We start from the raw sequence: 15,000 nt of genomic DNA, 5'->3' as shown, positions 1-15,000 counted from the left end.
GGCTCAGTAGAGTAGAGGCTCAGTAGAGGCTCAGTAGAGTAGAGGCTCAGTAGAGGCTCAGTAGAGTAGAGGCTCAGTAGAGTAGAGGCTCAGTAGAGTAGAGGCTCAGTAGAGTAGAGGCTCAGTAGAGGCTCAGTAGAGTAGAGGCTCAGTAGAGGCTCAGTAGAGTAGAGGCTCAGTAGAGTAGAGGCTCAGTAGAGGCTCAGTAGAGTAGAGGCTCAGTAGAGTAGAGGCTCAGTAGAGGCTCAGTAGAGTAGAGGCTCAGTAGAGTAGAGGCTCAGTAGAGGCTCAGTAGAGTAGAGGCTCAGTAGAGTAGAGGCTCAGTAGAGTAGAGGCTCAGTAGAGGCTCAGTAGAGTAGAGGCTCAGTAGAGTAGAGGCTCAGTAGAGTAGAGGCTCAGTAGAGGCTCAGTAGAGTAGAGGCTCAGTAGAGTAGAGGCTCAGTAGAGTAGAGGCTCAGTAGAGGCTCAGTAGAGTAGAGGCTCAGTAGAGGCTCAGTAGAGGCTCAGTAGAGGCTCAGTAGAGTAGAGGCTCAGTAGAGTAGAGGCTCAGTAGAGTAGAGGCTCAGTAGAGTAGGCTCAGTAGAGTAGAGGCTCAGTAGAGGCTCAGTAGAGTAGAGGCTCAGTAGAGTAGAGGCTCAGTAGAGGCTCAGTAGAGTAGAGGCTCAGTAGAGGCTCAGTAGAGTAGAGGCTCAGTAGAGTAGAGGCTCAGTAGAGTAGAGGCTCAGTAGAGTAGAGGCTCAGTAGAGGCTCAGTAGAGGCTCAGTAGAGTAGAGGCTCAGTAGAGTAGAGGCTCAGTAGAGGCTCAGTAGAGTAGAGGCTCAGTAGAGTAGAGGCTCAGTAGAGTAGGCTCAGTAGAGTAGAGGCTCAGTAGAGGCTCAGTAGAGGCTCAGTAGAGTAGAGGCTCAGTAGAGTAGAGGCTCAGTAGAGTAGAGGCTCAGTAGAGTAGAGGCTCAGTAGAGGCTCAGTAGAGGCGAGGAGAGAGGGGAAAGAGAAGGGAAAGAACAAACTATGGAAACACACAAAACAAGCCCATAAATAAAACAACACACACACACACACACACACACACATACACACAGTGTATATTGTCTAATCTATTGTCTGTGTGTGTGTCTGTCTGTCTTGTCTGTGTGTCTGTCTGTCTCCCTCTCTTTCCCCCTGTCTGTCTCTTTCTCCCCCTGTCTGTCTCTCCCCCTCTCCCTGTCTGTCTGCAGCTGCCTCCCAGCCTCTCTGGATCTTTCTGCTTGTCTCTCGGTGTGTCTCGGCTCTGGAGGCTTTCAGCTTCGAACAGAAGGTCAGGGTTCATGTCTGTCTCCACGACAACATGCAACAACAGCTGGCTGCCACCGAGACACACGGACACGCCCACCAGGTACGATAGACAGACAGACGGACGGACGGACGGACGGACGGACGGACGGACGGACGGACGGACAAGACAGACAGACAGACAGACAGACAGACAGACAGACAGACAGACAGACAGACAGACAGACATTATCTCTGTTCTCTCCCTAGGTGTGTGATCTCCCTTCAGACTTCGGCCTGATGACTCTGAGTCAGTCTGAGCTGCTTTACTCTGCAGCGCCACGCAGCCTGTCACCGCAAGCCCTGCTACACACACACTCAGAGGTACACACACACACACACACACACACACACACACACACACACTCAGAGGTAGGACACACACACACACACACACACACACACACACACACACACACACACACACACACACACACACAGGTAGTAAATTGTTTGCACATTTTTTAAGTTAAACTGGACAATTTGGAGATTTCTGTCTATTTAGCTTCCATAACACACACACACACACACACACACACACACACACACACACACACACACACACACACACATACACACACTACAGCTGGTTATTAAAAAAGCCAAAATGCTCATGGTGTAGTGGTTGGAGCCCCCCCAAGCCAAACAAATATCTTTACAAAAAAAGAACATGCTGAAATTTTTTTTATCAACAACATGCAAGGCTGTATCCAAGCTCTGTTCTGTAAAAACTTTGGACTTTGTATAAAGATTGTACCTCTGTCTTTCCAGCCGAGTCCAGTGTGGAAGGAGAGAGAGAGAGAACAGAGGGAAGAGAGAGGAGAGAGAGGAGAGAGAGAAGAGAGAGGAGAGAGAGAAGAGAGGGAGCAGGGAGAAGGAGAAAGCTGCTCAGAAACCTCAGAGAACAGGAAAGTTTGTCTCAGCCCTCAACTCAGTCTGGAGGAGGAGCTAACATTCACCCCCCAAGGTGAGTCTGTCTGTCTATGTGTCTGTCTGTCTGTCCCTCTGTCTGTCTGTCTCTCTGTCTATCTCTCTATCTACATATTCTAGTCTTACGTTTGGTTCCAGGTTCCTCAGAATAATTTGATTTATGATGATAGAATTATTCAATACTAAGAATTACATGTAGAGAAAATATGTTTAGTAAACTAACTGCAGGCTCTGTGAATGTAAACAAACCCCCTCCTCTGAAACTGTGTAGTGACCTTTAACTTAAACCTCACATTAACATCATGTACACACACAGACACACACACACACACACACACACACACACACACACTCTCTAACACCCTGTCTACTCTGCCAGCTCTGCGGCGTTCTCTCTCTGAAGGCTCTCTGCTGCTGGAGCCTCGATCGCCCCGCTTCCTCTCCGACTCGACCATCCACCGTCTGACCCGCCCCCCGACCTTTCACCCCGATGACGTGTTAGGCCCCGCCCCTAAGTCACTAAGCCCCTCCCACGTGCTAGGCCCCTCCCCCCGGCCCTCCGTAGAGGCTCTGAGGAAACAGCTGACCACAGAGGGACGCACACTGCAACACATGATGCAGCTGCTGAACGGGAACAAGGTAAGACCAGGGGGTTAGGGGAGACAGGGAAGTTTGTTTACTGACTTACTAAACAGAAAAATAAATTACATATTTGGGGAAAATGTACAGGCCCCTCCCATATACTAAGCCCCTCCCATATGAAAGCCCCCCCCCCCTACTTCCATAGACACTGTGATGTTTGTTTTACTGACTTACTTTTATAAAAAACTTCAAAAAAACATCATACAAAAGTTGAACAAAGAAGTTGAAAGAAAAGAAAAAACAAACGTGAAAAAACTTTTTTTTTAAGAAGTCAAAATAAAATTAATAAATAGGGGCGCCCTTAGCTCAGTTGGTAGGGCGTCCCCCCCATGGGCCTCGGCCAGCAGCAGACCCGGGTTCGATTCCAGCCCGCGGTCGTTCTCTGCATGTCACTCCCCTCTCTGCCCCATTTCAACTCTGTCTCTCTGCACTATCAATAAAGCATAAAAATGCCAAAAAAAATATCTTAAAAAAAAAAAAAAAAAAATCGTCATAGAAAAGTATTTATTTTTAAATGTCGAAGAAAAGACAAATTATGGCGAGTCTCCAAGATGTTGTTTATTGATTTATTATTTTGTTCTTTCAGGATTCAGAGTTCAAAGTTCAACTGAAGAAAAAGAAAAACAACAGTTTGTAAGTTCACACACAGACACACACACACACACAGACACACACACGCGCACACACACACACTCACACACACACACACACACACACACACACACACACACACAGTGAGAGTGTGTTCTTTACTTCTTTCAGAGCGGCTGATGTTCGGAGTCGTTTGCCGTTTCTACGCCGACGGAGAAACAGTTCATCTTTCCATGGCAACAGTCTGGAGAAGGCTCTGAGAAACAACAGGTGTGTGTGTGTGTGTGTGTGTGTGTGTGTGTGTGTGTGTGTGTGTGTGTGTGTGTGTGTGTGTGTGTGTGTGTGTGTGTGTGTGTGTGTGTGTGTGTGTGTGTGTGTGTGTGTGTGTGTGTGTGTGTGTGTGTGTGTGTGTGTGTGTCTGTCTGACCTGTCTGTCTGTCTGCTCTCTAACCTGTCTGTCTGTTTCAGGCCGTGTATGAAGGAGGTTCTGAAGTGGGCGGAGTCACTGGAGACCCTGCTGACCAATCAGTGTAAGGCATTCCTCAGTTCAACCAATAAGCAGCGAGGGGTGGAGCCTATTGTAAACGGACTCCACTTATATACTGTAACTGGTTTTCCTGGTTTTTCACAGATCGAAAGCGCTTTACATTGTTTTGTACACATTTAGGGTTCAGTGTCTCTTTACCTAGACACACACACACACACACACACACACACACACACGCACACACACACACACACACACAGAGGGACACTTATTTATAGGGTTAAAATGAGAGAAATCTGGGTTCTAGATATGATGATCCGATGCCGATAATGTCCAATATCATAATGACTAGATATAGATTCGGTGTGTTGCCTATTGTCTGTCTTTCTGTCTGTGTCTCTGTCTGTCTGTCTCTCTCTCTCTCTGTCTGTCTGTCTGTCTGAACATTCTCTTGCCCTCTCCTCATTGGTCAGATGGTCTGGCCGTGTTCCGTCACTTCCTGAGGTCGGAGTTCAGCGAGGAGAACCTGGACTTCTGGTTGGCTGTCGAGAGATTCAAGAAGACACGCCCCCAAAGCAAGATGGCTGCCAAGGCCGCCAAGATCTACGACGAGTTCATCTCTACCAACGCAGTGAGACAGGTAAACACAGAGACAGACAGACAGACAGACAGACAGACAGACAGACAGACAGACAGACAGACAGACAGACAGACAGACAGACAGACAGACAGACACCTAATAGTCGCTTCTTTGGTGCGTATCAGTTGTGAGTTGGATACATTGTTTCAGGTTTGAATCACAAAGGCAAAACTTAAACGGACTTTGTATTGTAAACAAAAGTCACGTGTCCGAAAATGCTTTTCAGTTATTGGTTAAAAAGGCAAATCCCTCTTTCTACCATAGCCCACATCACAGGGCATCGGCAGGGTGATGTGGAGCGTTATGGAAAAAAAATTAAAATTGTAAAAAGCCCCAAATTAGAAACAAAAAAAAGCAAAAAAGAAAATGTTGGGGCAAAAAAAAGACATAAAAAACAACTAAAAAAGTTGGAAAAAAACGTAAAAAAATACATGCAAAATTCAGAAATACATTTCTCAAAAAGTACAAAAAACGTGCAACTAAGTTCATACACACATTCCAAATATCGCAATTAAAAAAAATTTGAAGAAAGAAATTCTATTTCATTTGTGCCGTCTCTCCCTCTATCAGGTGAATGTGGATTCTTCAGTCAGAGAATCGACCTATCAGAGGCTCCGGTTCGCTGTAGGCCCCGCCCTCTTTCAGCCGGCTCAGGATCAGGTCTACGGGCTGATGGAGACGGACAGCTACAAACGCTTCATTAGGTCCCGCCTCTACGCACAGCTGACCAACCAGGGCTAAGCAGACAGACACACACACACACACACCAAGCCCCAACCTCAGCGAGTTCTACCAGCATCCAATAAGGAAGTGACCACAACTGTAGTAACCAGGAAGTGCCACTAGGGGGGTGGTGCCAAGACTGAGCCATCTCTCATTGACTCCAATGTTAAACAGGCCGTTTTCACAGCATAATTAAACCTATTTACAGCTTGGTCCCAAAAAACATTCTAGTCTGTATGTTTAGGTCATATCTCCATGACAACACTGAGGGGGTGAATTCCTTTATACCAGGCTAGTTTTTATTCTTTTGGAGGTTAAAATGTATGAATAATTAGGGGTGTGGTCTCTTGAGTGACAGCTAGCCGCCCGTTGTCCCTCACTTTGCCTCGGAGGTATACGTCAGCTAGATGGGCGTATCTCCCTCACATCAACGCCCTTTATCGGCAAGAGGAAATGAGGCGGAGTCAAGCTCTGACAAGATGGCGACGCGCATAGGCCAGGATGATTGGATGCAGTTGGAATAACTTTTTTATATACTATCTACGACACACACACACACACACACACAAAATAGTGAAATTTTGATTCTTTAATAATCATTTATACAAACTGTTGAGAGTTTAGTTTCTATTTTAACGTCATTAATTTAAAACTAAAGTTATAGAGTAAATGTTGCAGCAGCTCTGGACTATTAGAATCAGAATCAGAATCATGAAGGGTTTTACACCACCAAGGAATTTGTCTTGGTGAATAAGGTGCAGACATTAAGACAATAAACAATGAACGAACAGTGACTATCATATATACAATATAACACAATATATAAACAATTAAAGGTGCAGTCAGTGATTCTGGAGAACGCTTGTTGTCAAAATCACTTTTTGTCAAAATCAGTGAATATCTCCTCATGATCCACTACCTGTCTGTACTGTGTTAGAGCTGGAAAAAAAATCCAGTGTTAATACACAGCCTATGCTCTGTAAACTGTAAACAGAGGGGACAATCATAGCTAGCACCATGCCATTTTCCAGCAAAAACACAGTAGACTACGTACAGGTATTTTTATTTTTTTACACCTTTATTTCTACAGGTAAATCCCATTGAGACCGGAGACTCTTTTAGAAGGGAGACCTGTTCCCATTCCCACGTTACCATTCACACACACATTCATACACAGATAGCAGCAGGCTAACTATCAACATTCACACCAGGCAAGGTGGGTGAAGTGTCTTGCCCAAGGACACAACAACCATGATACAAGTGGCAGGGCGGGGATCGAACCTCCAACCCTTTGATCACTGGCCGACCCGCTCCACCACCTGAGCCACAGTCGCCCCAAGGATATTCACTGATTTTGACAACGAGCGTTCTCCAGAATCTCTGACTGCACCTTTAAACCTGGCTGGTACAAACCTTATATCTGCCTCTGTAGCGCCACCATCGGGCCCATGTGTTAACCTGTCCATCATGTAGCTGCTAACGCGGCTAGGTCTGAACTTTTTACTTTTTCATCACGTTTTTAATGTTTTAAATATCTAATGTTTGGAGAGTAGCACTGTTTCTCTGTAACACATACAGTCCCCTACAATAGTATTGGAACGGTGAGGCCAATTCATTTATTTTTTGCTGTAGACTGGAAACATTTGGGTTTGACACCAAAATATGAATATGAGACAATAGATCAACATTTCAGCTTTCATTTCCAGGTATTTACATCTGGATCTGATACACAACTTAGAAGATATCATTATTTGTAAAGGAACACCACATTTTAAGGTGAACAAAAGTATTAACTAACCCAAATGTTTCCAGTCTTCAGCAAAAATAAAGGAATTGGCCTCAGCGTTTCAATACTTCTGTAGGGGACTGTGTGTATTGTATGTAATGTTCGTAGCCTATTCCATGTCATATTCACAGTGTGTTCTAGTGGTTTTAACCTGAAGTCAGCGAGTTATTAGAGGATGAAACTATTGTTATTTTAACAGAATATTTTCAGACAATAAACGTTAATGTTTGACTTTCTGTCTTCTTCACACCGTGTCAAATCAAATCAATTCAAATCAAATCAGTTTTATTTGTATAGCCCAATATCACAAATAGACATTTGCCTCAGTGGGCTTTACATTCCATACAGTATGACACCCTGCCCTTACACCCTTAGCTCGGCTGAGAAAAAACTCCCAGTAAAAAACCCTTTACCGGGATTAAAAAATGTTTGAAGAAATCTCATGGAGAGTTGACAGAGTAAGGGATCCCTCTCCCAGGACGGACATGCTGCAATAGATGTCATAAGTAGAGAAAATCACGAAGGAATTTGATCGTTGACCAGATGTTTACATGGTAATACTAAAGTAAAGTGTGAATAGTGTGGATGCAGGAAGACTTCAGATGCTGCCAGAGGGGGGACCAGATCCACACCGTCTCGTTTCATGTCAGTAAGTCAGTAAAATGTATTTATACAGCGCTTCTCACAGACAGGGTCAGAAAGGGCTTTAAAATGTAGAAGGTGAGTAAAATACCAGTAAATACGTCTAAAATAAAAATAATTATAAAACACAACAGATAAAATCCGCAACATATTATAGACAGAATACGAGCTGAACTTGTGTCAAAGGACAATCCGCCTGCCGCCATGTTTCTACAGCAGCACAGAGCAGACACACTGGGGCTTTGTTCAGAAAGACATACTAACTTCCTACATCCTACATACTCACCATCTATCTATATACTGCATACTGTCTACTCAAAGATCCATTGTGTATGTGAGGTGCGTCGAAACATTCACACTGAAGTATACTCAAGCAATAAAGAATTTCTTCTTCTTATAAGATTCCAGCCGTTTAGACGCTGTTTAGCGTATTGCCGCCCTCCACAGGTTAGATATAGAACTAGATTTTTACATACAGTCCTGTGTTGTGCAGGAAATGCAAAATTGTAAATAAAGAATTAAAAAAAAACCTTCCTTGTCGTTTGAAAAGATGCAATGCATTGTGGGGCGGTTGAGTATGAAAAGTATCCAATCGATCCATACCCAAAATCTTCCCGGAAGTTAGTACTCATCCGGGAATTTCTCGCATACCCAAACTCGCATACTCAACCGTCACATACTCAAATTGAAGTCAACATTAGTATGAGTAGGACATTAGTATGAGTAGGACGTTAGTATGGCTTTCCGAACACAGCCTTGACTTTTACAATCTCTCCACCAGATGGCGCTCAGTACTCAGATATTACACACTGTAGCTTTAATACTCAAATAGATAAACTGTCCCTGCGTTCCAAATCTCCTCCTCTTTCTATTCTACATATTACATCTGACCATAAAAATAATCTAGTTAGCATGCAGTATGCTACACTTGAAACATACTTAAACTTATTTATTTTATCCTAACATGGCTCCTTGATCTTGCCTCTTGCTTTTATATCCGTCTCATCCCCGTTTGTTTTCATATGGAGGCTCAGTCGATGTTCGATTGTGGGTCAGAATTGCCCAAATAGGATGCTGTTTTCAACATTAAAAATCTTGGACGGATGAAGTAGGACATCCGGGTACTTCTAACCATCCTAAATCTGGCCACAAGAATCAGGACATCCTAAATCTTTTTTCTACCGTACTATATAGTAGATATTATGAGGACTGGGACACAGTTCTGAAGAGTTCGACGTCAGACTCAATTGAAAATGGCAAATGTTTTAATCAATCATTTTAATGTTTTGTCAGTTGTGTTTTGAACTTGTATCTTGTGTGTGATGTTATAACTGCTGTTCATCTGAGTCTCTCTTTACTCACCAATTTAGTCAAATTAAAGCAAAACTTTTGTATCAATTTGAAATGAAAACAACACACACACCACACACACACACACACACACACACACACACACACACACACAACCAAACAATACCCCCTGCCATGATGTGCTTAACAAACTCAGTGTAGTTTATGTGTCCGTCTGCGTCTTTGACTTTTGACAAACCAGAATGTTTGGAGGATGGGGCAAAAAAAAGAAAATAATCTGTTTGCTGGACAGTCACACAAATGGTTCTACATAGATATATACTGTTAGATATATGTACTGTAGATATATACTGTATAGATATCCAACCTTCAACTTAGAAGTGAAAACCAGACGAACGTTTGCACCAACTTGAAATGAAAACAACAGAGACTAGAGTTGGGGACAGAAAAATCAAAACATCAGCATTTCATCTCCAGATCATTTTCAGTTCTTTATTAGTAAAATATCAGAGAATAAATTCACCATAACAAGCCCAGGGGCCAAACACAGGAACTGACCCCCACACAGCCCCCCACTGTGTGTATTAGCTCTGACATCTATCCTGCCATAATGTGCTTAACAAACTCAGTGTAGTTGATGCGTCTGTTGTCGTCTTTGACTTTTGAGATTCAATAATATTCTCAACTTTAATATTTCACTTCCTAGATGATTCCTCACACAGTACTGGCTTAAAAACATGAGAAAATCAGGCAAATTAGGGACAATTTTCAATTCTTTATTAGTAAAATATAAGAGAATACATCATAACAAGAGTCACATCTATCCAGCCACTATGTGTATTAGTAGCCTACTAATATCTATCTGGCCATAGTGTGTATTAGTAGCCTACTAATATCTAGTAGCCTACTAATATCTATCTGGCCATAGTGTGTATTAGTAGCCTACTAAAATCTAGTAGCCTACTAATATCTATCTGGCCATAGTGTGTATTAGTAGCCTACTAATATCTATCTGGCCATAGTGTGTATTAGTAGCCTACTAACATCTATCTGGCCATAGTGTGTATTAGTAGCCTACTAACATCTAGTAGCCTACTAATATCTATCTGGCCATAGTGTGTATTAGTAGCCTACTAATATCTAGTAGCATACTAATATCTATCCGGCCATGATGTGCTTGACGAACTCGGTGTAGTTGATGTGTCCCTCTGCGTCCTCCTGTCCCACCATCAGCTGGTCGACCTGCACCTCAGACAGCTTCTCCCCCAGAGTGGACAGGACATGACGCAGCTCTGCCCCCATCACCGTCCCATTGCCCTCCTTATCGAACACACGCAGGCCTGGGGCACAGAGGGACAGACAGGTAGACAGGTTATTAGAGAGACAGGTTATTAGAGAGACGGACAGGTTATTATAGAGACAGACAGGTTATTAGAGAGACAGACAGGCAGACAGACAGGCAGACAGACAGGTTATTAGAGAGACAGACAGGCCATTCCGCTCCTTATCAAACACACGCAGGCCTGGGGGGACAGACAGGTTAATATAGAGACAGACAGGTTATTATACTTTGTAGAAGCACCCTTAAAAAATAAATTGACATGTTGTGTCAATCACATTTACACACTGCCTCCGTCAAATTCCTCCAACACTTAAACCTGCAGTGTGTAGAATTTTGGGTTTTATTTCCTAGCAGATTTTTTAGAAAGTAATAATAATATCCATAAGTATGTTTAATTTAGTGCATAATAGCTGATTTTTTTTTTTTTAATTATTTATTTTTTCCTTAGAAAGGGTCTCATATATGTCCATATTTCTCCATATTTTGGACCAAGGCATGGGCGCCGCCATGTTGGAAGCGTCATAGTTGGAATGTCATCAGGTGCATTGTTTAGAATGTAGAATTGTTCTTGTCCTTGAAGGCCACTGTAGCTTCTGTTATTATTCTAAAGGGTTGGGGTTACCCAGGGAGCGTTGCATTCTAGAACTTTCTAGAACTTTCTTGATGATGTCATATTACACACTGCACCTTTAAGTTTTCGTATCAACCTCGATTTGCATCCTACGTGTGTGTATGTCTCTGTGTGTGTGTGTATGTGTGTGTATGTGTGTGTGTGTGTGTGTGTGTGTGTGTGTGTGTGTGTGTGTGTCTCTGTCTCTGTCTCAGTGTCTCTGTCTCAGTGTGTGTCTCTCTCTCCCACCTTCCACAAAGTCTTCGAAGGTTCCCGTCTCTTTGCTCTTAGCGACGTGTTGGAGCATCGGGAGGAAAGTCTCAAAGTCCAGCAGCTTGACGTGCATCTCCTCTGGTTTAGGACGACCGAGGAGCTTCAACACCTGGGGAGAGAGAGACAGGTTTATAACAGACACACAGGCAGAGAGACAGACAGGTTATAACAGACACACAGACAGACAGACAGACAGACAGACAGGCAGACAGACAGACAGACAGACAGACAGACAGACAGACAGACAGACAGACAGACAGACAGACAGACAGACAGACAGACAGACAGACAGACAGACAGACCTGCTCGTTGGTGGGGTTGTGTCCCAGAGCTCTCATCAGATCTCCACACTGAGCGTAGTAGATCTTCATCTCTCCGGTCGGCGTCTCGTCAAACAGAGTGAAGGCGTCTTTATACTCCTCTAACTGGTCTGCTGTGAACTCCAGGACTATGCTCTGTAGGTCAACCTGGGAGAGAGACAGGCAGGGAGGGGGAGAGAGAGACAGACAGTCAAACAGAGTGAAAGCGTCTTTATACTCCTCTAACTGGTCTGCTGTGAACTCCAGCACTATGCTCTGTAGGTCAACCTGGGAGAGAGACAGGCAGGGAGGGGGGGGGGAGACAGGGAGGGAGAGAGAGAGACAGGTAGGCAGGGAGGGAGAGAGAGAGACAGACAGTCAAACAGAGTGAAGGCGTCTTTATACTCCTCTAACTGGTCTGCTGTGAACTCCAGCACTATGCTCTGTAGGTCCACCTGGGAGAGAGACAGGCAGGGAGGGGGGGGGGGAGACAGGGAGGGAGAGAGAGAGACAGGTAGGCAGGGAGGGAGGGAGAGAGAGAGACAGTCAAACAGAGTGAAGGCGTCTTTATACTCCTCTAAGTGGTCTGCTGTGAACTCCAGGACTATGCTCTGTAGGTCCACCTGGGAGAGAGACAGGCAGGGAGGGGGGGGGGAGAGACAGGTAGGGGGGGGGAGGGAGGGAGAGACAGGCAGGGAGGGAGGGGGGGAGGAAGGGAGAGAGGTAGGGAGGGGGAGAGAGAGAGACAGTCAAACAGAGTGAACGCATCTTTATACTCCTCCAGCTGGTCTGCTGTGAACTCCAGCACTATGCTCTGTAGGTCCACCTGAGAGAGAGACAGACAAGGAGGGGGGAGACAGGCAGGGGGGGGGGGGAGACAGGTAGGGAGGGAGGGGGGAGACAGGCAGGGAGGGGGGGGGGGAGGGAGGGAGGCAGGGAGGGAGAGAGAGAGACAGGGAGGGAGGGGGGGGAGGGAGAGAGAGAGAGAGACAGGCAGGGAGGGAGGGGGGAGGGAGGGAGACAGGTAGGGAGGGGGAGAGACAGGTAGGGAGGGGGGAGAGAGACAGTCAAACAGAGTGAAGGCATCTTTATACTCCTCCATCTGGTCTGCTGTGAACTCCAGCACTATGCTCTGTAGGTCCACCTGGGAGACAGACAGGTAGGGAGGGGGGGGGGAGGGAGAGAGGGAGGGAGGGAGGGGGGGAGGGAGGGAGAGAGACAGGCAGGGAGGGGGAGGGAGGGGGGGAGACAGGTAGGGAGGGAGAGAGACAGGTAGGGAGAGAGAGAGACAGGCAGGGAGGGAGGGAGAGAGAGAGACAGTCAAACAGAGTGAAGGCATCTTTATACTCCTCTAACTGGTCTGCTGTGAACTCCAGCACTATGCTCTGTAGGTCCACCTGGGAGAGAGACAGATAGATAGATAGATAGATAGATAGATAGATAGATAGATAGATAGATAGATGGATAGATAGATAGATAGATAGATAGATAGATAGATAGATAGATAGATAGATAGATAGATAGATAGATAGATAGATAGATAGATAGATAGATAGATAGATAGATAGATAGATAGATATTAGAATGTGTGTTATAGGAGGACTCTAGGACTATGCTTTGTAGGTCAACCTGGGAGAGCAGTGCTTCTCAAATGGTGGGAGGGGGGGGGGGGGGGCGCCGTGAGTTGTCAGGCAGGGCGCGGGCTGCCTTGATTTCCAACTGACCAAAAAAATATATATATATATATATTTTTTTTTAAGTGCTAGCAAGCGCGATGTGTGCTTGTGTATGGTCATATCCGCGCGAAAGGCCGCGATTTGCAGTAAATAAATGTCCACGTGTCTCCAAGTGTCTCTGTAGGCTATTTAAAAAGAAATCAAGCAAGTAGACTAATAATAACATTAATGAATTATATCACATCACAGAAGGCCTATTGGCCTATAATAATAAAGAAAACACCACCTTAAAGCGGCTACGAGTAGCATTTAAATATCTTTTAAACAGCCTCATGTTTCCTCTGATAATCATAAATTACCTTTAACAGCAAACGAGACCATCAGAGCAAAGAAAGACGTTTTTATATAGTTTTTATTACTGCTTTTGGTCTGGTCGCACACCCAGTCCGATTTTCGGTTCGCTCGTGCAGGCTCTATGGTCACATATCCGTATTGGTTGCAGATTTCAGTGAGGCGCAGCAACGCGATTTGAGAAGCCTATCCCTCCAGGTGAGGGAAGGGGAGCAGGAGCCTTGTTTGAGACAGTTATTTGTCGTCATGATGACTAATAACGGGGCTGAACCATCAAAGAAAAAAAAGAGAAAGCAATGAAGAAAAGTAAAAAGGGAGAGTGATAGGCGGGCGGGAGGGCGTTGCCAAGCAACGTGTATACAATTTCACGAGAGCGAAACTAGACTGCAGTGTTTATCTCAGCTAATTTTTGTTATCTAATTTGATAATACGGTGATTGTATGCAAAATGCTCGTGCCAGAAACTCATACAGTGGTTTTGTAGGCTACAGATAAATAAATAAATATTAGCAGGTTCTCAATAGTATTTCAATTTAGGGGAGGGGGGGTGGGCCGCGAAAAAAATTCTGTCCCCTAGGGGGGGCATGACAGAAAATAATTGAGAACCACTGCTGGGAGAGAGAGACAGAGAGAGAGAGAGAGAGAGAGAGAGACACACACACACACCCTTCTGTCCGGCCTTATTAAAGGAATACTTCTGCCATACGGAACGTTCTATCATTATAAAATCACTATTATAATATAATGAATGAGGTGTTTCTTCCCTCAGTCTTCCCTTGGCCCAGCTGTCCTGTTAATCCTAACCCTAAATTTTACCATGTGTGATGTCACGCATGGTAAAATGTAGGGTTAGACAGTGAGACCATAAAACACTCTTTCTGCCTTTTCTCAGGCTAGGATGAACCGATTTCTAAAATGTTTGCACATTTATACTACATAGGATCTCAGAGTTCAATACACCTTCATATTCCCACCGGTGAAGTCTTTAAGCTTACCTCAGAGAGAGACACACACACACTCACACACACACACACACACACACACACACACACACACACACACACACACACACAAACACACACACACACACACACTCACACACACACACACACACACACACACACACACACACACACACACACACACACACACACACAAACACACACACACACACACACACACACACTCACACACACACACACACACACACAAATACACACAGACACACACAAACACACACACACACACACACACACACACACAGACACACACACACACACACACACACACACACACACACACACACACACAGCATTGTTAAACTCACCTCGGGAGGTTTAGGAGCGGCCTCAACAGGAGGCGGAGGGGGGGCCGCTACTTCCTCCTTCTT

General features: G+C 44.8%; 2 protein-coding genes across 2 annotated transcripts in view; one reads left to right on the top strand and one right to left on the bottom strand.

Moving 5' to 3' along the window:
- LOC307257581 (regulator of G-protein signaling 3-like) overlaps positions 1-7,265 on the top strand; it is a 33,340-nt gene extending 26,075 nt beyond the window's left edge. Inside the window, exons 20-28 of the mRNA XM_080036842.1 lie at positions 1,215-1,372; positions 1,519-1,632; positions 2,080-2,275; positions 2,618-2,877; positions 3,467-3,513; positions 3,643-3,741; positions 3,940-4,001; positions 4,432-4,598; positions 5,169-7,265. Coding sequence (XP_079892968.1) covers positions 1,215-1,372; positions 1,519-1,632; positions 2,080-2,275; positions 2,618-2,877; positions 3,467-3,513; positions 3,643-3,741; positions 3,940-4,001; positions 4,432-4,598; positions 5,169-5,339 — 1,274 coding nt within the window. The 3' untranslated portion in view covers positions 5,340-7,265. The remainder of the gene's footprint in view (positions 1-1,214; positions 1,373-1,518; positions 1,633-2,079; positions 2,276-2,617; positions 2,878-3,466; positions 3,514-3,642; positions 3,742-3,939; positions 4,002-4,431; positions 4,599-5,168) is intronic.
- A 2,953-nt stretch (positions 7,266-10,218) lies between these two features.
- LOC307266777 (myosin light polypeptide 6-like) overlaps positions 10,219-15,000 on the bottom strand; it is a gene marked incomplete at both ends in the record, with an annotated part of 4,836 nt that continues 54 nt past the window's right edge. The window contains 4 exons of the mRNA XM_080048881.1: positions 10,219-10,400; positions 11,262-11,394; positions 11,588-11,752; positions 14,938-15,000. The exon at positions 14,938-15,000 is cut by the window's right edge and continues 54 nt beyond it. Coding sequence (XP_079905007.1) covers positions 10,219-10,400; positions 11,262-11,394; positions 11,588-11,752; positions 14,938-15,000 — 543 coding nt within the window. The remainder of the gene's footprint in view (positions 10,401-11,261; positions 11,395-11,587; positions 11,753-14,937) is intronic.

The sequence above is a fragment of the Ammodytes marinus genome (genome assembly GCF_949987685.1).
Source record: "Ammodytes marinus genome assembly, chromosome: 2".
Classification (NCBI taxonomy): Eukaryota; Metazoa; Chordata; class Actinopteri; order Uranoscopiformes; family Ammodytidae; genus Ammodytes; species Ammodytes marinus.
Note: the sequence above shows the minus strand (reverse complement) of the source record. Positions and strands in the feature narration are given on the sequence as shown.